General features: G+C 65.0%; 5 protein-coding genes across 5 annotated transcripts; 3 read left to right on the top strand and 2 right to left on the bottom strand.

The window, feature by feature from the left end:
* Positions 1 to 41: 41 nt before the first annotated feature.
* On the top strand, positions 42 to 2917 carry CHLRE_09g389097v5 (uncharacterized protein). The gene is made up of 2 exons (XM_043065499.1): positions 42 to 2021; positions 2258 to 2917. The coding sequence occupies exons 1-2, from the start codon at positions 284 to 286 to the stop codon at positions 2305 to 2307; spliced, it is 1788 nt and encodes a 595-aa protein (XP_042921109.1). The 5' UTR covers positions 42 to 283; the 3' UTR covers positions 2308 to 2917.
* A 72-nt stretch (positions 2918 to 2989) lies between these two features.
* On the bottom strand, positions 2990 to 9021 carry CHLRE_09g389060v5 (uncharacterized protein). The gene is made up of 12 exons (XM_043065497.1): positions 7405 to 9021; positions 7021 to 7138; positions 6660 to 6804; positions 6486 to 6502; positions 6050 to 6318; positions 5772 to 5936; positions 5453 to 5563; positions 5003 to 5269; positions 4395 to 4547; positions 4022 to 4109; positions 3814 to 3881; positions 2990 to 3617 (listed from the first exon to the last, which is right to left on the bottom strand). The coding sequence occupies exons 1-12, from the start codon at positions 8602 to 8604 to the stop codon at positions 3453 to 3455; spliced, it is 2766 nt and encodes a 921-aa protein (XP_042921108.1). The 5' UTR covers positions 8605 to 9021; the 3' UTR covers positions 2990 to 3452.
* Positions 9022 to 9631: 610 nt separating this feature from the next.
* On the top strand, positions 9632 to 14236 carry CHLRE_09g389023v5 (uncharacterized protein). Its single transcript, XM_043065495.1, has 8 exons — positions 9632 to 10313; positions 10496 to 10594; positions 10909 to 11072; positions 11304 to 11427; positions 11690 to 12218; positions 12466 to 12557; positions 12672 to 12869; positions 13145 to 14236. The coding sequence occupies exons 1-8, from the start codon at positions 9888 to 9890 to the stop codon at positions 13961 to 13963; spliced, it is 2451 nt and encodes an 816-aa protein (XP_042921107.1). The 5' UTR covers positions 9632 to 9887; the 3' UTR covers positions 13964 to 14236.
* Positions 14237 to 14239: 3 nt separating this feature from the next.
* CHLRE_09g388986v5 (uncharacterized protein) lies at positions 14240 to 20661 on the bottom strand. Its single transcript, XM_043065492.1, has 12 exons — positions 20479 to 20661; positions 19785 to 20135; positions 19251 to 19527; positions 18679 to 19098; positions 18365 to 18525; positions 17948 to 18148; positions 17610 to 17687; positions 17197 to 17370; positions 16697 to 17082; positions 15527 to 16334; positions 15212 to 15374; positions 14240 to 14761 (listed from the first exon to the last, which is right to left on the bottom strand). The coding sequence occupies exons 1-12, from the start codon at positions 20557 to 20559 to the stop codon at positions 14619 to 14621; spliced, it is 3243 nt and encodes a 1080-aa protein (XP_042921106.1). The 5' UTR covers positions 20560 to 20661; the 3' UTR covers positions 14240 to 14618.
* A 100-nt stretch (positions 20662 to 20761) lies between these two features.
* On the top strand, positions 20762 to 26437 carry CHLRE_09g388949v5 (uncharacterized protein). The gene is made up of 8 exons (XM_043065491.1): positions 20762 to 21203; positions 21441 to 21511; positions 21613 to 21666; positions 21951 to 22877; positions 23152 to 23556; positions 23774 to 24059; positions 24331 to 24437; positions 24794 to 26437. Exons 1-8 carry the CDS (start codon positions 21074 to 21076, stop codon positions 24842 to 24844), a joined length of 2031 nt encoding a protein of 676 aa, XP_042921105.1. The 5' UTR covers positions 20762 to 21073; the 3' UTR covers positions 24845 to 26437.
* The last annotated feature ends 32 nt before the right edge of the window (positions 26438 to 26469 follow it).

The raw sequence follows: 26469 nt of genomic DNA, 5'->3' as shown, positions 1-26469 counted from the left end.
TGTTAAGGCCCACGCCGTAAGACACAGACAAAGACTCGCATTATCAAGCCAAGAGGAAGGCTCGCATCACACCTGGACGTGTAACATCGTGCTCGTGATGGAACATGGCAAGGGGCACACCCAAAGCAGCACACCCTCCACTGGATTCACAGGCACCCGACGAGCAGCACACCCCCAGACGACCAAGACTCTTCGGCTACCATGCTTGAAGCGGCACCCTGTTCTGGCGCAGCATGCGCGTTGGTTCACTTTGTCACCCCGCTATACGCGCATTGGCGCATGTATGAGCAGTCCGCTGGCGGGCTGTACCGCTGACGCTGACCGCGGCGTTGTGGCCTTCCTGGACTTCTACAAAGCCTACGACACCCTGGACCGCAACTTCCTGTACCGGTGCTTGGCAGTCATGGGCGTTGGCAGTGGCTTCCTGGCCTGGGTCAAGCTGCTGCTTACGGGCACGCGCTCTGCCGCCCTGGCTAACGGCTACCTGTCGGCCTTCGTCCTCATCATTGCGGGCGTACGGCAGGGGTGCCCGCTGGCGCCTCCTTTGTACTTGGCGCCGGCCCAGGCCCTCTTCGCCTACCTCGACCGCGCGGGCTTTGGTGTCTCCTGGGCTGATATCCGCCTCGTCGCTACTGCCTATGCGGACGACGCTGCGCCGTTCTTGCGTCGGATGGCCAACGTGCCTGGTTTCCTGGCAGCTATGGAGACCTTCCGCGCCGCCTCGGGGCAGCGCCTTAACCTCGACAAGGTGGAGCTTCTGCCCATCGGTGCACGGCGCCGCGCCACTCCTGCTCCCGCCCGCGCTGTCGCTGCTGGCTTGGCGGCTGGCGGCGCAGCGGCTGGCAACATGGCAGCTCACGGCGTGGCGGCGACCAGTGTGGCAGCTGCCGGCGGCATGGCTGCCGGCGGCGCGGCGGCTGGTGGCGCGGTGGCTGGCGGCGGCCCCGGCGCCAGCCACTCTGGTGGGGGCAGCTTGGCGGCCGGTGGTGCGGTGCCTTCTCGGGCTGGCGCGGTTTGGGCAGCTGCCGGTGTTGTGGTCACTGGTGGCGTGACGGCCGGCGGCTCCGCCGCGGGTGCTGGCGGTGCCGTAGCCGCGCCTGCCCCGCCCAACACAGTTGCTCTGGCGCATGGCTTACGCGTAGTCTCGCACTCGCGCACGCTGGGTGTGGTCTTCTACGACCTGCCACTTGGCACGGCTGCAGCCCAGGGGGCTCCTTCCCTCTCCCCTGCCATTGGCACCCTGGGGACGCTCTGCGGCCTCCCCCTAACTGCCTTTGGCCGTGGCTTCTGTGCCTCCTCCTACGCCGTCAGCCGTGTGCTCTACCATATGGAGTTTGCGGGTCTACCGCCGCAGACGGTTTTGGCAGACTTCCTCAAAACGCTTGTGCGGTTTGTGGACCGCCGCATCATCGTTGCCACGCCGCAAGGTTCTGGCCGGGCCCGACTTCCCGGCCTCCCCTCCGACTGCGTCGCCCTGCCGCCACGCGATGGCGGCTTTGGACTGCTGCCGGTGGTGGAACACGTGCGCGCCCGACACGCTGTGTTGGCTGTGCGCTGGCTGCAGCACATGCACGGCTCTGCGGTTGGCACCTACGTACCGCCGTGGACAGCCGCCGCCACCGCCCTGGTGCAGCAGCTACACACGGCCGCCCACCCCCTCTGCGTCCTGACGATGCAGCGGGCGGCCGGCGGTGTCGGACCCGCTGCCGATGGCTGTGCAATCTTCGGCCAGCCGGTGGCGGCAACCTGCCCGGCCCTCGTGCGCCTCCTGGGTGCCCTCAGCTACCTGCCTCCGGTCACAATCCTACGCCCGGCTGTGCTGGTGCCAGGGCCCTGGTGCTTTGCACTTCCGCTCTGGGGCAATCCAGTCTTGCCGTGTGCGGCGGGACTTCAGGCGGGTGGCTTGGAACGTGACTTCCCAGCTCTCATGGCGCTGCCGGGTCTGCTCACGCTCGGCACGGCAGTGCGGTGCTGGGAGGCGCTGGCCGCGGTGCGCCAGCTGGTGGCTTCCAAGCCGGCTGGTGCGCTCGGGCCCCGCCTCGCACGTCGCTGCACTATACAGTACAAGCGGTCCGTCCTGCGCCCCATCCTGCGCATTACGGATATGGCGCGCGTGCCGCCGGAGCTGCAGTCCGGCCCGGATGCTGCTGCCCAATTCTCCGCGCTGCTGGCCCGTGTACCGGCGGCGTGGAGGATGGCGGCGTCGGCCACACTGCATGCGCCTGGCGGCGCGGCCTCCGCGCCTCCTGCCCCCCAGGTATGGCTGCTGCTTGCGCAGAGCCTGGGGTGGCGGCATGGCGCGGCTGACGTGCCCTTGCTGACCCTTACGGTGAAGCAGGCAACCCAGCTTCAACTTGCGCCTGCGTACGACGCGCTCCGCGTGCGTCACTTGGCCTTCATCCAAGAGGCCTACAGCGGCGCCGCGCCGCCAGCGGAAGCGATTCATGCGCTGCGGGCGGCCCTGGCGCGGCTGTGGGCTTTGGTGTGGGAGCCGCGACACAAGGAACCGCTCTGGCGTCTGGCAGTCAATGGGTTCACGGGCTTTGGGATGCTTGCGGCGTGGGCCGCAGATGGACGCGTGGAGAAGTGCCCGTGTGGGACTCAGATGACTGCTGGGGCTAGGGTTCATCACTTCTGGGACTGTGTGGTGGCGGAGGCTCTGCGTGATGTGATGCGGGAGCATGCGAATGTGGACATCACACGGAACCAGTTGTGGTTAGTACAGGCGCCACCAGGGCTATCGCAGGCGGTGTGGGACATCGTGTGCTTGGCTGCTGTGGCGGCCCTGGAATACGGCCGACAGCGCCTTTACGCTTGCCGTGATGCTGCAGACCGGACTGCGGAGGTTGCTGTTGTGCGAAGGATCGGTGTGGAGGTGATTGCGGACTTCTGGTCACGGCTAGCTGCGTTTGTGAGTCTGCGTCGGCCTCCGCGCCGCTGGGACCTTGTCCCGAACCAGCACCCATTCCTAGCGTCAGATGATGTTGGAGGGGTTATCTTGGTAGGGCCAACAGCGGACTCGCCACCGGCCTCACCCTAGCTTGTCAGCTTAGGGACTCGCAAGAGGTAGTCTTATGACGCCGACCCACGGCTTAGGTGAGCAGCGCTAGCGTTTGCGGTGAGCCGGGCCTGGGGTTCCTCCCCTCTCCGGAGGCGAGGAGCATGGGGGTCATTCGGGGATCTCTCCTCGGGTGAGCGTGCGTGTCTCGTACGTTTTTGGGGCCCTGGCTTAGTCCACGGCTGTCGTCCCACATGTAACCTCTATCAGCTGTACGAGCACGAACGTCCCCGACATTTGACCCGACCCTAGCCTCTGAGCCTGTCAGCCTCAGCTCTTGTCCTTCCTTTTGCGTGGCATCTCTCACCAACACGCCGCACGGTTGCGGAGCTGTCCCACGACAAGCGCAACCATCACTGCATAAGCGTGTGCAACCCGAATCCATAAGAATCCATCAGGCTAGCCGCAGCCTCGCCTGCCGCACCGCCTCCCCTGCGGTGTAGTTCACCCAGCCGCTGTCGTTGACCTTGGGCCGGTGCGGCAGCCGCTTGAGCCCGTCACTGATGACATGGCGGCCGGCGGCGTAGGCTGCCTTGTAGGCGGCGGGGCTGGCTCCAATCTGCGGTGGGATGGGGCCAGAGGCAGGCAGGTACGAACACGCGTCCGTACAACGTCCGTAAAAGAAGGCGTGCATACTGCTGCGCAAGGGTGGCATAGTGTGCTCGACTGCTCGTACAAACATGAACACACGATATCTCGCTCTAACTCCCAATGTAGGGTCGGCAGCTCCTATAGCACGATAATGGGGCCCCAACCTGCAGGATGGCTGTCAGGTGATGTTTGAGCGCCTCCCACGGAAGCCGCACGTGCCGCTCCCTCGCGCCTGTGAATACAGGGGCGGTATGCGTAAAAACCCAACCATGGCCACACGAATTCTGGCGTCTGCAAGACGTCAGTAGCAGAATGATTTGGAGACCGCCAGGGTGCCCCCGCAAGCCGCGCTGCAAGGCAAGTAGCACTTACGCACGGCCTTGCGGAAGGTGGGCCACGTCTGCAGTGCCGAGTCCTCAGCATTTGAGGAGTTTCTAATGTAAATAGCCCAATAAAACACCTGCACGCGGCACGCGACAAGATGGAGTGTATATTGCATGACCGCAGCAGACATGGGCCTGAGGGCTGCAGTATATGCACACGCCCGTACACCGCGGCACCGCCCCGCCATCCGCCCACGCAAGCGCCGGCCATGACCTTCCCCCTCCCATCAGCCGTATCGCAAGCAGCTGACAGGCTGCTGACAAACACCTCAGCGACCTGCCCGAACCCCGCCACCAATCCCTCTAAACCACCGCACCGCATCCCTCCGTCCCGAACCTTCCATTCCAAAACACCTTCGCACCTTCTTGTCCAGCTCCAACATCCGTGCATAGTACACGTTGGCCCACTTGGCGCCAAAGCCCAGAGGCAGCACCTCCACGAAGCTGGCCCCGCGGCTCATGAAGAAGGAGTGGTAACCCGCGGCGCCGTGTGTGGCCACCAGCACGTCCAGCGACTGCGGAGGTGGGATGGGCGGCGCGGTGCGGTGCAGGGTGGGTGGGATGTTGCAATTGCTGTGTGTGTGTTGTGAGGGGCGAAATGCATGCCCGACCCCAACGGACAGGCCCCCAGTTTCCACTGGTTTGCTGGAGAGGTTCGTGTGGGAGTGATAAACTTCTGCAATGCGAGAATGACACCCTCACAGACACATGGCTTCTTTACGGTTCCACTGCTACACGGCGGAGAAGTGCGAACATGGTCGGGGTGGGTCGGGGTGGGCGGGTGCAAGCCAGTTGCGGTGGCAAGATGTGGGCGGTGGTCGTCCTGGGTAGGCAACCAACACCCAGCGGCGGATTGTTGTGCGGCCCACGTCTCTAGCCAAACGCCGCTTTCCAGCCTACACAGGGCTAGGCGATGGGTTGGGCAAGCGCGAGCATATGCCAGCAGCTGAGCGCAATGAAGCTGCCGTACCTTGGCGAGGGACAGGTCGTACATCGGGTTGCGGCCGAACACGTGCGGCACGCATTTGAGCCGCCGGAAAACCGGCCGAGCCCCCTGGAGCCTCTTGCTACTGCCGTTGCTACTACTGCTGCTACTGCTATTGCTGTGACTGCTGGTCCCATTCATGCTAGCAGCGCGGTAGGCTTCCCCGGGGTCTAGCCGGTTGCATGCGTCCAACAGCTCCTTCTCATTCAGGAAGGAGCGACTGGTGGCGTTGGAACGGGAGGCGATCACCACCTGTTGCGGGTGGTTGGCAATGGGCAAGGAAGCCATCAACACTCAGGGCGTAGTGCTGCTAGCAGAGGACTGCAGACTACAGACGCGATGGGCTGCTTGCCGCACCAACAGCTAACCCAAGCTTCGCCCGACACTACACACGTCCCCGCGCCTGGAACGCCCACCCCCACGACCCCCTCCCACCTTGAGCGTGTCGGCGTCGCCGCCCTCCACGTCAAACAGGTCGCTCACGGCCGGCAGCCGGTCGCGGTAGTGCCGCAGCAGGTGCGCGCCGGCGGCCGTGGTGCGATACCGCTGTGCACGGGAAGGGAAGCACGCAGTGTTAGAACGCAGGCGTGGTCAACGCCCGTGTCCAACCCTACGTGTGAAACTGAGGGGACCTTGGGGGACTAGACACGACGCAAGGTTACGCCTCTTCGCAGGTTTACACCTCTACCCATTTCCAAAGGATGTCCTCTGTTTCCTACTTCTACCTGCCTCGTGACAACTCCCATGTGCTTACCTTGCGCTTCACGACGCGGCACATGGTGAGGCGCTCGAAGCAGCGCACGTGCAGACCCTCCGCCGTGGCATTGCTGCGCTGCGGCGCGGCGGCGGCGGCGGCGGCGTCGCCGCTGCCCCCCTGGCGCACATGCAGGCGGGCTGAGAACTCCGCTAGCGATGTCACCTGCACAACCAACATCGTTTTCACCAAACGTTTACGTAAACTGCAGCCCCTTTAGTCCTGGAGAGTAAATCCCGTTTGCACACATACAAGCGTAACAAGCTCCTCCCGCCCACCTGCCTCCGGAAGAACGGCCCCGCCAGCAATTGCCAGTAGGCGGGCAGGCGCAGGCCGTGCGGCGTGGCCACAACAAGGCTCAGGGCCGGGTCCAGACCACCACCATCGCCGCCGCCGCCACCACCACTGGTCGCGCCTGCATCACTGGAGCTGCTAGTGCCACTGTGGTTGCTGTCCCTGCTGCTGCTACCCGCGCCGCCTGTCGTATTTGCTGCAGCCAGCACGGCCGCCTCGTACATGCCGACTATGGTGCTCTCAAAGGTCTCGCCTACAGCTCAAGGGGTGAAGCGGCATCATGGGCAAGGGGATCGTGCGTGCAGACTCTGCAACTGGAATGCAATAGCCATCGGAGCTGTGTAGTAAGTCTGAGCTCGGTCTTCTTGTGATGCCGTGTATTGCATGCCGCTGAGCCATGTAAGCGCTTTGACCACTCACCGACATTGAACATATACCTGCATACCGGGGTCCCAAGCACGCATCCAGGAAACATGCGGCTGGTCAGCACAGTCAGCACACAGCTATCCATCAAAGCATGACGCCGCAACTGGCCATTGACCACCATAGCTGCAACCGACTCCCACAAAGCCGCGTCGCCAGCCCGCCACTCACCTCTGCCACAGCACCAGTGGGTGGGTACAGGCGCTGAACACGGGCCGCTGCAGGTCGGGGCAGGCCTCCTCAGCCGGCACTGCGCGCCGCACCTCCACGGGCGCGACGTGCAGGGCAGTGCCCGTCTTAAACTTGTCGCCGTTGCCTGCGCGAGGGTAGGAGTTTGTGCGTTATCATGTGGCGGCCAGCGGGCAGGACGAGGGAGGAGCGCTTGGGTGCGGGTGAGGGGGGAGGTACGCTGCATGCCGAAGGGGACACGCTTTTCGTGACGGCGATAATGTGAGGGTTGGCAATGGCCCCTGGTACTGACGTCATACGGACGCGTGCGGCAAGAGAAGCGGGCGGCAGCGCGAGCCCTCACCGTACGGGTTGGGAAGGTTGTACACGACCTCATGTACGTCGTAACCCGGCAGCGGGACTGCCTCGGGGCCGTAGTGCCGGGGGTCGTACGACACGAACTGCTGCTGGTCCACACACATCTGCAGCACATGGCGGCGGGGAGGAAGGGGGTAGTTTATTTCAAACAAGGCCACGCGGGCACAGCAGCAAATAATGCGTGGCTGCCGATCACGATTTGTGTCCAGGAGCACAAGGGATTGGAGCGCGCGTGTCAGTGGAAGGGATGAAGGTTTGGTATGTTTGGCTACAGGTGCGCGTGTGGCATCAGCACAACGCATGCATGCCCCTCTGATACAAGCCAGTTAGCCAGCAATACCCCCGCCTTATCACACGCCCTGTATTTCACCTTGCGGAACTCCTTGCACTGCCACTCCTCGAACAAATTATCTGGCAGCGGGCGCGGCGGCGCCTGGCAGCCCACCATTGAGACAGTGCCCTGCGGGGCGCGGTGCTCGCTGCCGGCATGCCTGCTGCTCCAGCTCACGCTGCTACCGGTGCTGCTGCCGGTGGCGCTGCCGCCGTTGCTTCTGCTGCTGCTGCTGTTGTCTCCGCCTGAACTGCTGCCGGCATGACCTGCTGCTCCTGGCGCTGACGCGCTGGCGCCGGCCACAGACCCGGGCGGCGCAGAGTTGCCTGCGGTTGTCGCGGCGGGCTGCGGTTGGGAGTGCAGCACTGGCGCCTGCTCCGCCCCCGCCGCTGTCGGGTTTGTGGGCCCTAGGGAAGCCGATGTACCTGGCAGCACCACTGTGGGCGCCGCGGCGGGCAGCACTGGTGGGGACGCAGCCGCTGCTGCCTCTGCTCCCCCGCCCTCCTCCTGCCCCTCATCACTGCCGCCGTAGTCGCCGCCGTCATCGCCGTCCGCCGGGCCCTGATCATCGCCAGCTTCCCGCTCAGTGTTGCTTGGGGCACCGGCCTCCCCTGCAAGGCTGCGTCGTCGGCTGCTGCTGCTGCTGCTGCTACTGCTATGTTCATAGCCACTCGGCTGCTGTCCTATGTCGGCTTGTTCCGCGGTGCTGATGTCCCCATCATCACCGGATCCGCCGACGGCGCCAGCAGTTGCCGGCAATTGCTGAGCTGTTGGGCCACGGAGAGGCCGCTGCCTTGTGCGCCGCTGCTCCTTGAATGGGAAGTCGGACTGGTCAACGAAAGCTATTTGGCCCAATCCCACAGCAGCGGTGCTGCTGGGTACCCAGCTAGGGCCCGCGCCCAGCGCGCTCGGCGCCCCAGCGGCGGTGGCGCCGTCTGCACCTGCTGACCCCGCGGCCGCCTCTGATGCTGCGACTGTCACACCGGCGGTATGTATTGCCAGGAGGAGCTGAAGCGTCAACAGGCGACAACCCAAGAGAATGCAGGCCCGAACACGTCCAGAGCTCACTGCTTTGGGGGCTGACGGCTGACGGCTTCGTGTGTGCTGACCTGCTCCTGCTGCGTTTGTTGGCCCCCCGCTTGCTAAAGCTGTTGCCGTAGAGCCACCTTGCCCCAGCCGCCCCTCAATCGCCTCCACGCTCACTACTCGCCAACAGCACGGCTGTGGCAAAGCCTGCATGTGCCAGCCGCAGCTGCTCTAGCTGCTAGTCGCAGCGGCGGGAACTTCCAAGCGTGCCGTGTCGCAGCTCGCTGCCCGCTCGCTACCCCTGACGGACCCGTTGCTCCAAAGCTGGGAACATATCCGAGTCCCTTCGTCTTATCTCTCGTGTTTCCAGAATACGGGGCGGGGCTTCGTAGTTCTTCCCCTCGTGGAATGATGGCGCAACGTCGGTCCGGTAATTACTCGCCTGGCCACTACTCGCCTGGCCATGATATATCATGTGGTAACAACATAATGACCTGAGCGCGATACCTGAGCGCGATACGTACCAAGGCCAGGCCCTGACATTTACGGATGCATAGTTTACGGACAGTAGAGATTATAAGTGGAGCTAGAAATTGGTTGGCAACGGCCCAGACCTATCAACTAAGTTACTAAATGCCATATGCATTGCACTGGGACCTATCACGGTGTCAGCGGCAGGTGCCGCCCCACTTCCCGCCACCTGGGATCAGTGTTCCCCGAGCCCGTCACGAACCCTGGGCCGATGCTGCATCGTATTAATAGAGCACCATGAAGCCAGCATATAATGCGCAAGTCGCATGATGTAGGCTCCTTGCTGTCTGTCGTCCGAATGCGTGTGCCCAGCTGCCAGGGGGCCCGACGTGCGCATGTTCGACAGCTGCCTTGAAGCCTATTCTCATTGCAAAACAGCGCCAGTATTTTTACCTCCGAAGTATGTGTCAAAATACCAGCCGTAGTAAGTAGTAAGGCCAGCTACGCCAAGTACCGACAGTGTGGAGGGCGGGGGTTTGGAAGGGGCGGGGTCAGGCGGGTAAGGACACGCCCGCGATGAGGTCCGATTCCACTGGAGGGGCTGAGCTTCGAAAATGCAGTTGCACACTTAGACGGCATGAGGCTGTACACATAAAGCAGCGGGGAAGGGGCGCATCGGTGAAACCGATGGCAGTCATTTAGCTGCAGGCATCGCATCCTCACATGCTGATAATGTCAAAGCACGTCAACGGGCATTCGTTATTACATAGATCGGGGCTTAGGCTATTACCGACGTGGGTCCCGCAGAAGTTATAGAAGAACTGCTGTAACTGCCAACCCTCGTCTCTTCGCCATCGCCTACAGTTCTACGCAATGCACTTGTATAAATAAAAAAATAGTGCAGCGAAACTGATGTAAGCGCCCAAGGGCGTCTTGGCGACCTGAGTGATGAAAGGCCGGCGATAGACGGGGCTTCTCCGATTCCGCCGGTAATGCGAAGCTGAAAATATTTGTGGGATCTGTAGATGCCTGCCCTCGCCTCCCAGTCGAGGCGCCACGGCGGGGCCGAGAGCCGAGGTCACGATGGCCATAGGGCCAGCCGCGGCGGGGGCCACGACAGTGGTGCGTACTACGACAGCGACGCCCCGCCGCCTCCTGCATCGCGTGGAGGGGCTCGTCCCAGCAGCCGTCATCACAGCACGGCCGCCTACTTTCCTGACGGCAGCGGCCACAACCGCCAGCCCCACGGCGCGTACGACGACGACGCCGGCGCCGCCAACGGCGCTGGGCAGGGGGGGCCCCAGGTGCAGATGCCTGGACCTGACCTGGCCAGCGGGGGGGCAGGGGGCTTGTCGGGGGTGAGAGACCCGTACGACAAACCCACACGCAACCAGCTGGCCGGTGCCCAGAGCCGGCTTCGCCAGGACAAACGGAGCGGGGCGCTGATGGAGGTAAGAGGGTCAGGGTGGGGCGGGGCGGGCTCTGTTTTGATCTTGTCACAATGCTATGTTCACGCTCAACCTAGTGCGCTGGCCCCGTCTCTCACACCGTTAGCGCTGGAGCCAGCAACCAGTCACAACACTGCTTGAACCACATTCACTCACGTGCCGCACCATCGTGCTGGCGAGTGCAGGTCGCGAGCCGCTACCGCACCTTGTTTGCGGGCAGCCACATCGTGCGCAAGGGGTTGAGGCGGAGCATAGGCGATGCCTACGCGGCGTACGTGGGGCAGGTGAGTGCGGCTTGTGTTGTGCGGATGTCCACAGCAAGGCGGCTGGTCAGCAGGTAGCCGCGGCAGTGGTTGGCGTGCCCGCGCGCACGGGTTGGCTCAGGAGGTGCAGTTGCGGGTTCCGGTGCTTGGCTGAGAGGTACTACCCCTTCCGCCCTCCCATGCTTGCCCACAACTCCCATGCTTGCTCTCATTACCCCCAAGTGTTATTGCTTGTAACTATCGCCTCTGCCTGTGCTCCGCTAGTTTGGCTTGGTTTGGTTCAGTTTGGGCTGGTATTTACAACCCTCCACCCCGGCCTCCGCCGCTGCTGCCAGGTGGTGAACCTGCCCGACGACACCTACGCACTGGCGTTGAGGGCTCTGGACGGAACCTTCTCTGCCAAGCAGCAGACCAACTGCGCAGTGGATTTCAACCTGTGGACGTCGCCCTTTGCCACCTCACGCGCCAAGCATGCGCAAGTCTTTAACACAGCCAAGAAGTGGGTGGGGCGGGGCGGGGCGCTGAGCCGCGCTTGCACCGCCGTGTCGCGCTGTGTCCCGCCACCAGCACCGGTATCGCCAACAGATGGCGCGACGGCGTGCTTATGTAGCATAATTCCTTGCAGCATTGCAGCGGCTGCGCGCGCATTATCATTCAGACAGCGCTGTCCCTGCTGGCGTGAACTGTAACAAGCCACGTGCCGTGCCATGCTAACACAACACCCCGACAGGATCATGCGCGACCTGGAGGGCTATGTGTACGATGTGTCGTACTACTGCCCCCGCCAACTCGACGAGCTGAGGGAGACGCGGCGACGGGGCGGCGCGCGCACACCCGGGGGCGAGAGCTACAAGGTGCGCGCGTGTGCGGATTGCAGTCGCGTTCCGTACTTCCGTACAACGGATGAGCGCCATCACCTACCGTATGACGTCCGTCACGGTGCTGCTGCTGCCGTGTTGAACGCTCTGTCGCTGCTGCTGATGCCGCTGCTGATGCCGCTGCTGTTGCTGCTGCTGCTGCTGCTGCTGCTGCTGCTGCTGCTGCTGCTGCTGCTGCTGCTGCTGCTGCTGCTGCTACTGCCGGCGTGACGATGTTCGCCTTGTCATCCGCACACAGGAAGGCGACCAGCTGCAGACCGCCGAGCCGCCCCTGCACAAAGAGGCCGTGCCGGTGGCGCGCCGCGGGGCTGCCGCCGCCACCGCCGCCGCTGCCGCTGCCGCTGCCGCTGCCGCCGGGGCCGGGGCCCAGCACGGCGACGCCACGCAGCCGCGTGTCAACCCGATCACGGGCGCCATCCGACAGGCATACGACGCACGTGACCCACACCAGCAGCAGCACCAGCACCAGGGCCAGCACCAGCATTCGCCGTCGCCTCAGCGGCCGCGGACCGCGCCGTCGGCGGGCCCGACGCAGCCACGCGGTAGACCCCGGGACTCTGCTGGGGGCGGAGACTCGAGCGCGGATGAGCGAGGGAGAGCGGGAGGAGGAGGGCGGCCGCGGGGGCGTGGAGGTGCGGCGGGCGCGGCACGGAATGTGTCGGCGGCCCTGGATGCGGCGGCGGTGGAAGAGGAGGAGCAGGCGCAGCGGCGCGGCATGCCGCCGGGGCCGCGGCGCCTGGGCTTCATGGGGGAGCAGCGCCTCAGGGGTGAGTGGGTCCCGTGGCATGCTTTGGCATGGATGGCACGGGCGGCGAGTGCGCAGGGTGCGTGCGGGCATGACGGCACGAGCGCCGCCGCCCATGCTAGCCTTGTCGAGGGTGCTTTCCCTTGGTCAGCGCGCGGGCTTCCCGTCGTTCCTTTGGCTTCTTCCACCTCGCCCGCGTTGTGTGTTAAGAGCAACCAAATGCGACGAGAGAAACCCGGTGTGAGTCTTCCCACTGGCTGCCCTTGCAGGCCTGCGCCGCCTGTCCAGCCCGGCTATGTACATCAAGACGCCGCCGCACTACAAGATTTCCAACTACTACAGCCACGTCAGCCCCACCGAGGCAAGCAGCTCTTTGCCGGCCGGCTGCAGTTCTGTTCCTGTTGCGTGGTCGTATCACTTGCCTTTCTAGATCTCACAAACATAAACAGCTTTCCTCTAACTTCGTACATTACAGGACGTCTTGGGGTTTATGCACAAGCGGCTGCATCAACAGGCGGAGCGGCGCAAGCAGGTGCAGCAGGACAAGGTGGCGGCGGCGGCGGAGGCGGGCGTGGACTTTGGCCAGCCGCCGGCTGACGCGGCGGCCGCGGCGGCGGCGGCAGTGGATGAGGCGGCCGCGCAGCAGCAGGAGCAGCTGAAGGTGATGGAGAAGGTGAGGTTGCACAGCTGTTCTGCTGATGCAAGCAAACGGGACCTTGCTTCTCATCTCCCTCTGCTCTTGCTTGTACAAGGTATCCAGCGTTGCAGGAACTATGTAGCGATTAAGGAGCAATTAACCCGCGCTGTAGTAGGCTTGCTCCTGTAGGACGCTCGAGCCCGCATTGCCGTCCAGACATAGGATACCGCCCGTTGGCGTATCGAATCCATGTTGCCTCCGCCATTGAATCCTCCTCCCGTACGCCATGCATGTCACCACGTGCGCCACAGATCCTCAAGCTGGGCACGCGACACGCCGGACCCGTGCCCCGCGGCGGCAAGGGCGCTTTCCAGATGGGCGGCGGCCCCGGCACCTCCCGCTCCTCCCCGCGCGCCTCGCCCGGCCGTGACGGCAACGACACCCCCGTCCTCATCACCACCTACAACCTGCCGCCACAACCCGACCCGGCGGCGGCGGCAGCCGCCGCCGCCGCCCGCCGCTACAGCACCGGCGGCGAGGGCGGCGCGCCGCCGTCCGAAACGGACCGCATCATGTGGATCGTGGAGACGGCGTACGACCTGGGTCTGGCGGAGGTGCTGGGACTGGAGGGGCCGCCGCAGTACCCTCGCAGCCGCCGTATCTCGCCCGTGAAGTACCGCCGGCAGTACTATGACGCGCTGTACGGCAGCCCCGAGCGGCTGTACGGGCCTGCAGATGCGGCGGCGGCGGCGGCGGCACCGGGCCATCGGGGCATGTCGCCGGTGACGCCGATCATGGGCGTTGCACGGCCCCCGCGTGCGGCTTCACCGCTGTCGCCGCCGCAAGCGGCGGCGGGTCACCCGCCACAGCCGCAGTACCAGGGGGCTGCAGGGGCGCCGGCGGTGGCGGCCGCGGGGGCAGCCAACCCGTACGGGTATGCGTACCCGTCGCCGCCGCCGCCGCACCACCCGCCGCCGCCTGGGTACTACAGCCACGTGCAAGTGCCGCCGGACTGGCAGGGGCCCACGGGGTATGCGGTGGAGGTGGCGGCGGCGCGGCGGCGTGTGCACGAGGCGTACCCCGACCCGCCTGCACAGTGGTACCCGCGCAGCCGCCGCATCAGCCCCTGAAGAACGAAGGGCCCGTGGCTGCAGGTCCCGAGGGGAAGTTGCGCGAGGGTGCTGTGTTTGGACGGTCTTTTTAATTGTTGCAGCTGTGAGGGGATGGGTGCACGCGGGTGGTAGATGGTGAATAGGGCGGGCACTTTGTTCGATCAGCTTGGCGATGCGAAGAATGTCGCTTGGTGGAATGGCTTGGCGGGCAGGAAACGGAAAGGTCATTGCTATGTTTGGCGAACGTCTGCCTTCCGGGGCCTTCCGGGGCTTTTGTAACTTGGGCCACAATGGGCTTAGGCACTGACGAGCCTGTGGGAGCGGCGGCACCAGAAGTGCGTTGATATCATCCCCTCTCCATTCCCGTTCCAAGCCAGCCGTATCCGAAGCCACTTTAGCCGCAGCAATGGCGAACCGGCGCCCCCTCCAACTCCGCAACGTGCATGAGATGCTATCCTGGCTGAACCCGGAGTGCTATTACAACTACTGTACAGCCAACACTTACACCGGTGCCTAGCCTGATGACTCTACGCACCTCCCTCGCGCTCAACCTACAGCCCCTGACAACGCCGGACGCTGTCTGCCCGCCCTCCTCCTCCTCCGCCACCTCCTCCGCCCCCCTGACTAAGTCCCACTACCGTAGCCATTCCTGGAACCCCCAACACAACCAAGCCTAGGTCTGCGGCTGCCCTGCGCCCAGTCCCAGCTTCTTGGGCCGGATGAAGGCGCGCAGGGGCTCGGCCTGGCCCTGCCGCGCGCGGCCCAGCCCGTCGCCGGGCGCCCAGCCCATGCGCTCCATGAGCCTGGAGCCGATGCCTGCGCGGGCAGGGCGCGAAGGTGGCGGGGGGTTTCATTCATGATTAGTTCAGGAAGTGGTAGACGGTAGACCATCTTGCGGAACATGAAGCGTTACCGACGATGTGTGTGTGTGTGTCTGTGTGTGTGTGTGTGTGGGGGGGGGTGTTGTAGATACTAGATACCAGCCCAACCTAAACCGGACCCAATGCAGCAGAGCGAGGAGGAGAGCGTATGAGGGTATGAGAGGGGGCGCGAGGGGGATGGGTGGGTGGGCGGCGGGTGCGGAGTTGAACGAAAGGGGATGCGCAGTGGGGTGGTTACTTGGATGGAGGCGTGCGGCACCCGGGTGGCAGGACGACGCCATCCCGCTGCCAGCCTGCTGTATGGGCAGCCCAGGTCACATCCACACCTGCACGGCAACGTCATTACTATCTAGAACAAATGATGCCGCCACACGCGCGGTCGCACCTCGGCCGTGGCGCTCGAAATGTCCGTACTCGTAGCTGAGCTCCGCCGCCACCACCATCTGCACCCCCACGCCGCCGCCGGGCGCCGCCAGCCCCGCCGCCTCCTGCAGCCGCCGCTCCTGGCGGCGAGCCTCCTTGGCGGCCTTCTTGCCAACCTGCTTCACCTGTGTGTGATACACCGGCCATTGACGTGCCGCTACACATACCGGCCTGCGGCTACCCACTAAGCACATGAGCATGCTGACAAAGAGACAATGCACTCCGACCCCAAATAGGCCCATACGGTACTGCATGCATATGCGCATGCGGTACCCACCTGGTGTGACGTGCGGTCTAGCGGCTGTCCCGAGGGCCCCGTGGGGACCTGCCCCATGGCCGCCGCCGCCACGGCCACAGCTGTGGAGCGAGAGGCCGGCACCGCCGCCGCCGCTGCAGCGACGCCCGCTGCCCCGTCAGCAGCCGAGGCTGCAGCCGCGACCCTGCCGTTCTTTGCCTTTGCCTTGGCAGCGGCCTTGGCCTTCTTGCCGCGGCCTCTCCGCTTCTTGTCCCGCTCCCAACCCCCGCCGTCGCCCCCGTCCTCCTCCTCGTCTTCTCCTTCCTCCATTGCAGCTGCCCCCGCAGCATGCCCCGCCACCGCCTCCTCCTCCACCTCCTCTTGCCGCCCATCACCCTGTCCCTCCGACTCATCGTTCTCCCCTTGGGTCGCCACTGCCGCCGTGCTGGCTTCTGGCACCGCCGCCGCCGCCGCTGCCGCCTCTGTAACTGCCGCCGCCGCCGCGCGAGCTGCTGCCGCCGCGGCCGCGTCACCCGGCGACAGCTGCGTGATCCCCGAGCGCCCCAGCGCGAACGGCGCAGCCGCATACGCAGCAGCCGTCGCGCAGCTGCTGGCACCGCCCGCACCACCCGCACTGCCTGCGGCCTCGCCGGCCTCCGCCGCCGGCTGGGGCAGCTCGCCTTCTTCCGCTTCGTACCCGGGGCCGCGGCAGAAGTGCGAGCGGAAGTACGAACCCCCGCCCCGCGTGCCGCCCGCCTCGGCTGCGCCGGCGTCGCCGTTGTCGTCCTGGTGGTGCGGGTGGTGCGGGTGGTCGTGCCCGGGAGCTCTGCTCGCTTCCGGCTGTTGCGGCCTGTGCAGTAGAAGAGGCACACACACAGAGCGGCGTTCATTTTCCTTGTGCTCTTTAACACAGGGCGGCGTGTAGAACATTGGCCGATTGCGGCGCACTACTCTGCTGGCACATTTTGCGCACATGGTGTCGCATGCACGGTGTCACCCCTTCTCTCTGTGCCTTCCTGGCACAGGGGCCTGAATGAACGAATGCATCGCAAGTGATCCTTTGCCGAGTGCCGTCAACTGCAAGCGTTGTGCCTGGCTGCACCCCACCCCACCTGCCACCGTCTACCTGCGCCCGCCTACATGCGCCCGCCCCCGCCCCAGCAAACCTGCCCCGCCCCAGTACACTCGCCTCCCGCACACCCGCCCCCGCACCTGAAGCCCAGCCCGCCAAACGCCACCGCCAGCCAGGCCCGCTGAGGGTCCATGAGTCCCAGTCCCGCGTGCAGCGACCGCTCCTCCTCCTCCGGGCCAGCCTCGCTGTCGCTGCCGCTGCCTCTGCCTCTGCCGCCGCCTGCCGTCCCCACCGCCTCCATCGCATCCTCCAGCACCGCCTCCATGTCATCGCTGCTGCCGCCCAGGGGACTGGAGCCACCGCTGATGCTGTCTGCCTGCAGCTCCTCCCCCTCCTCCCCCTCTTCCTCCCGCTCCTCCTCGTCCCCCTCCTCCTCGTCCTCCTCGTCCTCGTCCGTGTCGTCAGCTGGCCCGTCCCGCTGCACGCCGCTGCTCACGAATGCCACAGGCGTGCTGAACGACGAGCCCTGTCGCAGACAAGAAACGCATCACGCTTGATAACGCAAAGAGCCCAACCAACAGGTAGGACCGTGCCAGGACAGAGTGCGCTACGTGCTGTACCCGTCAGCCCGCGTACTCACCTTGCGCGCCGCTTGACTTCCGGCACCACGGCCCTTGCCGCCCTTGCCCTTCCGCGCCGCGGCCACACTGGCCGCCGTCACGTCGTGCAGAGCCGCGCCCGCCGCGCCCACGCCCGCGCCCGCCGCCGCGCCCCGCCGCTGCCGTGCCACCTCCGCCGCCACGATCTTGTCCACCTGGGTGTGCAGGTGCACCCAGACGGTTCGGGCGGGAGATAGGCCGGAGTTTTGGTGTACCATGTGCATGGTATCAAGTACATGGTATCGCAAGTATTCAGGCGAGGACGCAGCGGAAGCGGACGCACAGGCGTACACTACTGGTATAATCCGTGCGCCTGTGCGTCGCCTCAACCGCCGATATACAAACCGCCTCCATGCATGCTAGCTGGCTAGCTCAAGGGCTCAGGCCGTCCCACCTTGGCCTGCGTCTTGGCATCGGGCGCCTTGGTGCGGTCTGTGGACTGCAGCAGCAGAAACTTCTTTTTGCCAGAGCCCTGCAGCGAGGGGGTCACCATTTTCCATGGGAGTGCAGGGCGTGTAAGGCACGTGAGCTCGTGCGGTGCGTTTCAGTGAGGGCGTGCTATGACTTGTGGTTGGCAGCTGGATAAAGTCCGGCTGAAGGCCAACCAACCGTGCGCTTGCATAGCCCCGTGCGCCATGCACGTGCCACCTCATTGCTGGTGGCTTCGGTTACCGCACCCATCCGCCTACTCGGCCAGCCGCCCACCCATCCCTCTCTTCCTCCCACGCGCACCTGCAGGCCGTGCCGCAGTCCGTACACGCCTGCAATGGCCTGCGCCACACCCGTGCCCAGTGCGCCCAGCGGCTCCAGAGCCAACACGTCGCCAGGGCCGCCGCCGCCGCCGCCAGAGCCGCCGCCCACAAAGTCGGCGATGCGCGACACCAACGACATCACATCGAAGCCGCGGGCCGCCTCCCGAGCGGAGCGCTTGGCCTGTGACAGTGGTAGGTGCGGCGTATGAAGGTACGGCACACGAGCGCCCGGAGGGCTTCGGGTCACACTTGCCGGCAAGGCCTGGCCCATGTGTACGCACGTGTACGCATATGTACGGCACGCATGTGGCTGCGGACACATCACGTGGCACAGCAGGAACACGTCGCCACCTCCTGCTTCGAGACTAAGTACGGAAACACACGTGCACACGCCTACCTGTATTTTCTCCTTGCGTAGTTTTTTCTTCTCGCCCGGGCGCAGTGCCCCCTCGAATGCGCCCTTGGCGCCGCTGCGCCGCTGGCCGCCGCCGCCGCCTGTCATCGCTCCATCCTGGCGCCCGCCACTAGAGCGGCCCGGCCGGGCTGGCGTGGCGCCGCCTACACAGAGACCATCAAGTCCAAGACCGTCACACTAAACTCTCGGTGCCGCTCGTGTAGTGCCATGAACTTATCCTTTTGAGTCGGATTGTCCAAGCCTCTTGCCTCAGCGCCCGCCCTCAGCACCCAGCGTTTCGAGCCGCGTCCACTCACCGCTCGCCGCTGCCGCCATCAGCGCAGATGGCGAGCCTACCGCGGCCGCCGCCGCAGCTGCAGCCGCCGCCCTCACCTGGCCCCGACTGCGCATGACGAACGGAAAACGGTTGACGCTGGCGCCATTCCCGCCCCCTTCTCCTTGGCCTTCGCCCGGCTGCTCCATCCCGAGGCCTTGCGGCTGCTCCCGGCTCCCGCCCTCTCGCTCGTCCTCCGCCACCACCACGACCTCCTCGCGGCCGTCCTCGCCAACGCGGTACTCATAGTAGTATCCTACAGCCGCCACCTCGCCGCGCCGCCCCCGGCCGACGTCGCCGTCGCCGGCGGCGCCCATGCCCGTGTCCGTGTCCGTGTCGGAGCCGCCAGAGGCAGAGGAGCCTGTGTCGTCGTCGTCATCGCCGCCACCGCCGCGAAGCAGAGCTGCACGTGGGCAGCGCGTGACGGACGGTGGAGGCAGTGGGGATCAGTACATAGGGCGACCGCGCCCCGACGCAACTCCTCCAGCCAGCCCCCCGACCCCGCCCGCCTCCGCACCAGCCACCGCACATCCCCTTCAACGAGGCCGCTCCCACCTTCGTACAAGTTGCCGCGCCCACCCGACTCCTCGCTGCCGCCCTCCTCATCCAGGTCGCGACCCGCAAAGCCGGCCAGCAGCCGCCGAAGCATCGCGTTGTCCTCGGCCGCCTCCTCGTCCTCCTCCTCGTCCCCATCTTCGTCCTCCTCATCCTCCTCGTCCTCCTCCTCGCCCTCCTCGGCCTCCCCATCAGAGCTGCCTGCCTCTCCCGGTCCGCCTGCTGCTGCTGCTGCTGCTGCTCCCGCAGTGGCACCTCTCTCTCGCGACGGCGTGTCCTACATACGCAGGTGCGCGGATGAGAATGAGGAGGACGTGCAGGGGGGAGTGCGGGCCCCATGCGTGTGCCCAAACCGCAAAATAACTGGCCTAGCCATCATCCGCGTGTCTCGACTTTACAGGCACGTGCCCTCAGCTGGCACAGATCCTTGCGCCCGGCTTCACCGTCCTACACGCCATGAACCCTATCAGCCCACACCTACAGCCCGAAACCCCAACCTCACAGCCCCCCAACCCCACGTCCATGCCGCCGCACCTGCCGGGCTCTGGCTCCGCCCCTGTGTCCCGCCTTGCTTCCGCCCTGGCGCGGAGACAACACAGACCCCAGCACATTACTCATGTAGTCCAGCAGCTCACCATCCAGCCCCTCGCTGTTGCTGCTGCTACAGCCGTCCTCGCTGCCGCCCATGCTACTGCCGCCGACGGCGCCAGTGCCAGTGCCGGGCCGCCGCTGACCTCCAACCTGCGCGCCACCGCCCCTCCTGCCACGACCGCTTCCGTATGTGCGCCGCTGCCGCTGCTGGCCGTCGCTGGACCCGTGCGGGGTAAAGCCCTGATTTGTTATCCGTACACCTCCGATCTGTACATACGCTTCCTCGAAGCCCTCCTGAAAGGAATGCAGGGGGACGGGGCGGCAGGAAAGGCCTGAACAATGCAGCGCTAAAGGGGGTGAGGTTACACGCTCCCGGGAAGGGCGAGATGGGAGAAAGGCCCCTAGGGCGCTGGGCGGCTTTGGTCGTGTGGCCTGCACGCAGGTGCCGCAGGTCCCCGTGGCCAGGCCACGCTTCCGCGCAGCCCCACGCCGCCGCAAGGTGCCTGTGTCCTTGTGTTCGTGCTGCTCTCAGGATATTACGGACTTTCAACCATGGTAGGTGGCAGGCAGCACCTAAGGAGTGGCCGCGGCACGCCGCGGAGTGGGCGCACAGGCCAGGTCACAGGCCCACACCCACCAGAGCCCCTTCAGCCTCTCCGGGGAATTCCTGCTCCTCGCCTAGGACGAAGGCCGGCGCCCTTTTGCGTCTTCTACCCATTCAGACAGAGATGAGTTGAGAAGTCTTGTAAGAAGTGACGGGAGTCGCAAGCGACTGCCCGTAAGGGTTTTTAGCTTCGGGTACTGACTCTGCCTTTGTTATTGCAGTATAGGTTCAGTATTACAGTCACTAGTAATGATGGATTGAATGCAGGCCTCAGGCCGATTCTTGCATATGCTGACTCGCTTGATGAAGGATGGACGCTGAGAAGAGCCAGTTTCAGCACCCTAATCAATTCGTCGCCGCCGAAACTACACACTGCTTAAAAGTAATGAACTTAAACCATTGTAAAGTGCAGCAGAAGCCAGTACTGGTTTTGGCGGTCTAAGCTATTGCTTTGCCTTTGGGTTACGCTTGACATGCTTACTACTGACTGGTGACCGAGTAACTGCAATGCGTCGCTGTCACTGTCGCTAAGATCGGAACCGCCGGGACTTTCCAATGCGTCGCTGTCACTGTCGCTAAGATCGGAACCGCCGGGACTTTCCGTCAAATTTACTGCCGGTGCATTGGGATGGCTGCTATCAGCGTCGACCCTCCGCATATGACATGCACGGGAGCGGCGTGCGCGACCTGTAGCAACGTCGCTCCGGGCAAGCTCCTGCGCTGCTCCGCCTGCCATTCGGCGTGGTACTGCAACCAGGGTGAGCCGGGTGGTGTCGACGCAGCACACCGCAGGACACCGCACGGAGGCAGTGGCATTTCAGTGCAGTGTAAGGGGCCCTTAGAGGCCACCCGTGTGCTGCTGTTGTCCCCGCGGCGCCCAAAAACGAGGCACGGAAGCCTCCAGTACTTGGCACGCGCTGCCCACCGCTGGCAGCTCTAGACCACTCACGCCTAGATGCTGCTCATGTGCTACTGCGGGTCCATACCTGTCACAGACTGCCAGCGCAAGAGCTTCAAGGAGCACAAGCCTTTCTGCAAAGCCCTCCGGCTGTTTCATGCGCTCCAGGTGCGACTCAGGGCATGAGAACCATGTGCCAGAGGTTACTTGCATGGCCAGGTTCTCCATGCCACTGGAGGGCCATAAGCCCCACACCTTTGCATGCGCAGGCAGACTTGCCGCCGGAGTCATGGCCGCGCACCGCCCACGAGTTCTACGTCCAGGTGATTGCTAGCCTGCTCCCGAATGCCCCTGCATTTGCACTTACGGTTGCTCTTGCATTTGCGCGTGCGCTGCACTTGCACCTGTCCCTGTCCCTGTCTATGCCTTTGCACCTGTCCCTGCCCTTGCCCTTGCACTTGCACCTGTCCCTGTCGCAACCCTTGCGTTTGCACCTTCCCCTGCACGCCCCGCGGCCGCTGCGCACCCTAGCACCATCTCCACTGCTGCAGCCCTTTCCAACCCATCCTCGGGCCCCCCTCCTCCCCCACGCCCCTCGCCCTGCCAGCGCATCAACTGCCAGCAGCTGCTGGAGCCCATGCTGGGTCGGCCGCTGAGCCGCGCCGAGCACCGGGCGCTGCTGGGGGAGGCCAAGTGCTCGGTGTGTGTGCGCACACGGGCGCAGCTGGCGCGCAAGGCAGGCACGGCCACCGCTCCAAACGCTGCCCCTAGCGCTGGTGCTGCTGGTGGTGGTGCTGCTGGTAATGGTGATGGTGATGGCAGCACGAAGGCGACAGCGGCAGCAGAGGCCTGGGCAGCAGGGAATAAGGATGGCGCCAGCGGCGGTGATGGAGGCAAGGCCGCCGCCGATAAAGCTTCAGAGCCGGCTATGGATGTGGCCGGTGCCAAGGACGCCACCACCACCCCTGCACCCGCGCCAGCGGGCTCATCTGCCGCAGCCGCTGATCCCGCAACCGCCGCCGCCTCAACCGCCGCGGCCACAGCCGCGTCCGCCGCCGGCAGCCCGCTGACCTGCTGCCCGCACTGCCACTGGGGCTGGGTGTGTGGCGAGCACCGCGACGCCTACCTGTCCGGCCCGCACGCGGTGGTGTGCCTGCCCTATCGCCACATGAACGAGTCGCAGCTGCTGACGCAGCGCTACCTCACAGCCACCGGCCGCGTGCCCAACTACGTACCCGACACGCCGCGCCGCCCCACCACGCTGCCGCCCGAGGCAGCCAAAGTGGTAGCCACAGCCGCGGCAGCCAAGGGCCGCGCCGCGGAAGCAGCGGGCGGGTGTGCGGCCGGCGCGGACAGCAGCAGTGGTGGCAGTGGCAGCGGGAGCGGGAGCGGGAGCAGTGGGGGTGGGGGTTGGGAGCCAGTGCCGGCTGGCGGTTGGGCGGCGTTCCAGGGGTGGCGGCCGCTGCCGGTGTTTGACCAGGCGCTCATGTGCCTGCTCACCAAGCGCGTGTCGCAGGCGCTCACAGTGATACAGGTGCGCCCGACGAGGTAGCCACGCAGTGGCTGGCGAGCTGGCTGGCGAGCTGGCTGGCTAGCTGCTGTCTTTGCACTCGGTGTCTTGTGGCGTGGCAAGGATCCTCACGCCCGTGCTCTTTGCATGGCCCTGTTTGTTTTCCTGCCAGAATGCCCGCTCCGTACAAGCAGCTGCATAATTTGACGTGCGCCTCACGGTATGTGTGTGTGTGTGTGTGTGTGTGTGTGTGTGTGTGTGTGTGTGTGTGTGTGTGTGTCTTGTATGTGCGCTGCAGGCGCTGCAGCACCACTACAGCCCGCAGCAGCTGGCGGCGCGCAGCAGCTTGGAGGTGCACGTGCTGGGCGCCTCCGCCTTCGAGGTGCCCGCAGACCGCATCTGGGAGGAGCTCCTCAACCTGCTGCCGCCCTTCGACCCCGCGGCCGCCGCCGCCGCTGCCATGGAGTCCCTGTCCGCTGATAACGGCGCCGGCAGTGGCAAAGACGGCGGCGGAGGCGGCAGCGCCGGCGCCAGCGGAGACGGTATGGCGGCTGCGGCGAAGGCGGCTGGCCGTGGTGACGGCGGCAGTAGTAGCAGCTGTTTTTCCAAGGAGGCGGCGCCGCGGCGGCTGCATGTGGCGTTCGTGGGACCGGAGCTGTGTGACATCATAGTGGACGAGAGCGACGGCCGGGCCATGCCGCAGGTGCAGTGGGACTTGGGCGGACGGGGGCGCGTGGCTGCGGCGCCTGAGAGTGTGCCCGTCAGCGCTGCCAGCTGGCATTGGCTGACCCGAGCCGCATATGCAAGTGCTCGCGCACATGCCCACGTTACCCACCTAGGCTTATTGCGTCGGTGCATCGTCGTTGCTGCGTACCGGTACTCAAGCGTGTGCCCACCCCGCTCCTGCGCTTTGCACGCAGGGCACTGCACTGTCCGCACCGCCGCCGCCGCCGGGCCGCGAGCTGCTCTACTCCTACCACCTCTGCACCTACCAGGAGTACGCCGCCGGCCGCATCCCACGCAGCGAGGCGCCCGGCGCGCCGCCGCCGCCGGCCGGCTCAGTAGCGGCGCCGTGGCGGCGCCCTGACCTGGCTGTTGCCTTCAACAGCGGCATCAGCGAGAGCGAGCAGAAGCTGTGGGCGCCGGCGCTGCAGCTGCTGGTGCGGCACGGCGTGCCGGTGGTGTTCACAAGCTATAACGCCCACGGTGCGTGGCTGGGCGGTTGGGCGACTGAATGGTTGGTCGGCTGGGCGGCGGCGTGGCTGGGCGGCTGGGCGGCGGCGTGGCTGTTGGGAAAGGGCGGGGAGGGCAGGGAAACGTACTCTGGGCCCAGCTGCACAATGGAAGGGCGGCATGGTGACTGCTAGGGGTGCACATGTCTTAAGTTTTCAGGGGCGCTAGAGACCGCTTTGGTGTGTGTGGCGCACGCGTTGGCGCCCGAGACTTCTTGCGACGTGTCCGTGGCGTACCTGCGCAGAGGCGGAGGGCGACGCGGCGGCCTGGCGCGCGGCGGGCGGTGTGGTGACCCTGGGGCCGGAGCGGAACCCGTACCGCGCGCTGGAGCCCATTTCGGAGCCGTCACAGGTGGGGCGGCTGGCGGACGGGCATGGGGGGCGAGCGGGCGGGGGCGTAGGTGGGGCAGTGCGTCATGGCCAATGGGCAATGGGCAATGCGGGCGCAGTCGAGCGGAAGTGGGTGGGTGGGTGTGTGGCGCGCTTGGAACCAAGCGTGCGTTTTTGGCGCTTGCAGGAGTCAACAGACGAGCGTGATTGCCACCGCGTTCGGGGTTGTCAACGCTGGATGCCGGTACTGCTGCAGTGCTGCCACCGTCCCTGCGCTGTGATCCGCACGTGCCCGGGGGAATGGTCCCTCACCAGGCTGTCCTGCCTACCGTATTCGTGTTCTAAGTGTCGCAGTCATGCGTGGCATGATGTGTGCAGGTGGACGTGTTCTACTACCAGAACTACTACTGGTGGTGCGGCCGGACCTAGGAGCTCCAGGGGGCAGGGGGCACTGGCGCGGAAGCCTCAGTCTGGTTATCAGTCATACGAAAATAAAATGGCCACTAAAACGGCCATTAACCGCAGCTGCGACAACTTCAGGCTCTCGCAAACTGCGCTGGTGGTAGCGGGCTACCCTCTTGCCGAGGACCCGAAGACCCGACCCCTGATCCGGTCTGTAGTGTGGGAGATAGTTGACAGCGAGCTGAACGTGGTAGGGGAGCCCATCCGCCGCGCGGCCAACTTGGCGCTCGTCGCCCGCGGGTCCTATTTGTTTCCCGGTGCCGCGCCTGCACTTTGTAGTGCCAGCAGAGAGGTACGCGAAGTTCAAGCTGACGGGCGGCCGCACCTGGGCGCCGTCAAGCCAGACGGCATCACATGTGAAGCTTTACATCATGAAGGGTGTGCACGCCCAGCTGAAGGTGTGCGCCCGGTTGGGGCCCATGGCCGGGAGCAGGGGGCACAGGCAGGAGGGACTCGAAGGAGGTAATGTTATAAATGATATGCCGGGGGCGATGGATACTGTTTAGCATGCTGTGGCGCCTTACACGTACGTATTGAGTCTGGTGTTGACAGGCTTGGGCGGATGAGTGCATCGCTGGCTGACGGGGTGGGTCTAGCCTTTTGAGAATTCAAGGAGAAATCGAGGAAGTCCATATGCGAGCTGGGAAATGTGGCGGTGTGCATTCGGTGCTTTCAGCTGTGTCAGCAGGTGCTGCGGGTGTGTTGCCCTGGTCTGCTGGCGCATCATTGGGAATGCGACAGGATATATATGGATACGAGCTGTGAAGGCTTGTGGTCGAAGGCGTGTCTGGTCGCCCGGCTGGCTGCGGCGCAAGCTTCCGGGTGGGGGTGTGCGTGCGGGAGGGGATGACGAGTGTTGCGGAACTAATGCGTACGTAGACCAGAGCGGAAGGCGGAGTGGGCTTGCAGGCGGCACGAGAATAGGCAGTCAGTAGCGCAAGTTGCGAATTGCATGTTACCTCGTAACCGACGGTAAACGCTGTGGACGGTCGCGCCCATGGCTGGCTGACGGAAGGTGGCTGCTGTATTGGGATGGCTGGGCTGGACGACGCCGGCCGGGCTGGCGTTGGGACTACCAGAAAGGATGCGCCCAACCTGGAGAACACCAGCGCCACCGGTGCCCAGCACGACATGTAAGGGAGGGAGGGAGGGACAGGAGGCGTGATGCACTGCAGCGTAGAAGCTATGGCGCTAGGCGCGAGGCAAGCAACGTCAACCCCAAAGCAACCGCAAGGATGCGGATTACAATTGAAGGGACAGCCCGACAAGCGGGGGCACGCCGTACCCACGCCGCGAAGGGCCATCTGCGACCCAGAGAAACAACACCCGCCCCCTGGTTGGCTGCCGACCTTCATAGTGTTACGCACATGACCGCAAGGACATGGTGCGCAAGCCGGGCTGCGGGCTGTGGCTGTTATGGCTGTGCGCTGCGCGGGGTGACTAAACGAAGAGCAAGACTAAGTACGGGGACGTGATGGATGCGGTTAAATGAGCAAGGGCGCCGGGCGGCCGAGGAAGTAACGACAGCGCGATCGCTGCATGGATGGGGTCCTGCGAGCTCAGAGCCCCCCACCCGTGCCCCATGGCCAAGG

This window comes from Chlamydomonas reinhardtii, chromosome 9 (genome assembly GCF_000002595.2).
Source record: "Chlamydomonas reinhardtii strain CC-503 cw92 mt+ chromosome 9, whole genome shotgun sequence".
NCBI classification, from domain to species: domain Eukaryota; kingdom Viridiplantae; phylum Chlorophyta; class Chlorophyceae; order Chlamydomonadales; family Chlamydomonadaceae; genus Chlamydomonas; species Chlamydomonas reinhardtii.
The sequence above is the reverse complement of the archived record's forward strand: the minus strand, read 5'-3'. Positions and strand labels throughout refer to the sequence as shown.

Coding starts and splice junctions, on each gene's coding strand:
- CHLRE_09g389097v5 (XM_043065499.1), top strand. CDS start 284: ATGAGCAGTCCGCTGGCGGGCTGTACCGCTGACGCTGACCGCGGCGTT. Junction 2,022..2,257: donor GGTGGCTTCCAAGCCGGCTG/GTGCGCTCGGGC, acceptor CCTGCCCCCCAG/GTATGGCTGCTGCTTGCGCA.
- CHLRE_09g389060v5 (XM_043065497.1), bottom strand. CDS start 8,604: ATGCAGGCTTTGCCACAGCCGTGCTGTTGGCGAGTAGTGAGCGTGGAG. Junction 4,110..4,394: donor TGTTGGAGCTGGACAAGAAG/GTGCGAAGGTGT, acceptor TGCCGCGTGCAG/GTGTTTTATTGGGCTATTTA. Junction 3,618..3,813: donor ACCTGACAGCCATCCTGCAG/GTTGGGGCCCCA, acceptor ATCCCACCGCAG/ATTGGAGCCAGCCCCGCCGC.
- CHLRE_09g389023v5 (XM_043065495.1), top strand. CDS start 9,888: ATGCCTGCCCTCGCCTCCCAGTCGAGGCGCCACGGCGGGGCCGAGAGC. Junction 11,428..11,689: donor CCGGGGGCGAGAGCTACAAG/GTGCGCGCGTGT, acceptor ATCCGCACACAG/GAAGGCGACCAGCTGCAGAC. Junction 12,870..13,144: donor AGCTGAAGGTGATGGAGAAG/GTGAGGTTGCAC, acceptor CGTGCGCCACAG/ATCCTCAAGCTGGGCACGCG.
- CHLRE_09g388986v5 (XM_043065492.1), bottom strand. CDS start 20,559: ATGGGTAGAAGACGCAAAAGGGCGCCGGCCTTCGTCCTAGGCGAGGAG. Junction 19,099..19,250: donor GCGCGGCAACTTGTACGAAG/GTGGGAGCGGCC, acceptor GCCCACGTGCAG/CTCTGCTTCGCGGCGGTGGC. Junction 18,526..18,678: donor GATGGCGGCAGCGGCGAGCG/GTGAGTGGACGC, acceptor GTCTCTGTGTAG/GCGGCGCCACGCCAGCCCGG.
- CHLRE_09g388949v5 (XM_043065491.1), top strand. CDS start 21,074: ATGGCTGCTATCAGCGTCGACCCTCCGCATATGACATGCACGGGAGCG. Junction 21,512..21,612: donor GGCTGTTTCATGCGCTCCAG/GTGCGACTCAGG, acceptor TTGCATGCGCAG/GCAGACTTGCCGCCGGAGTC. Junction 24,060..24,330: donor CACAAGCTATAACGCCCACG/GTGCGTGGCTGG, acceptor GTACCTGCGCAG/AGGCGGAGGGCGACGCGGCG.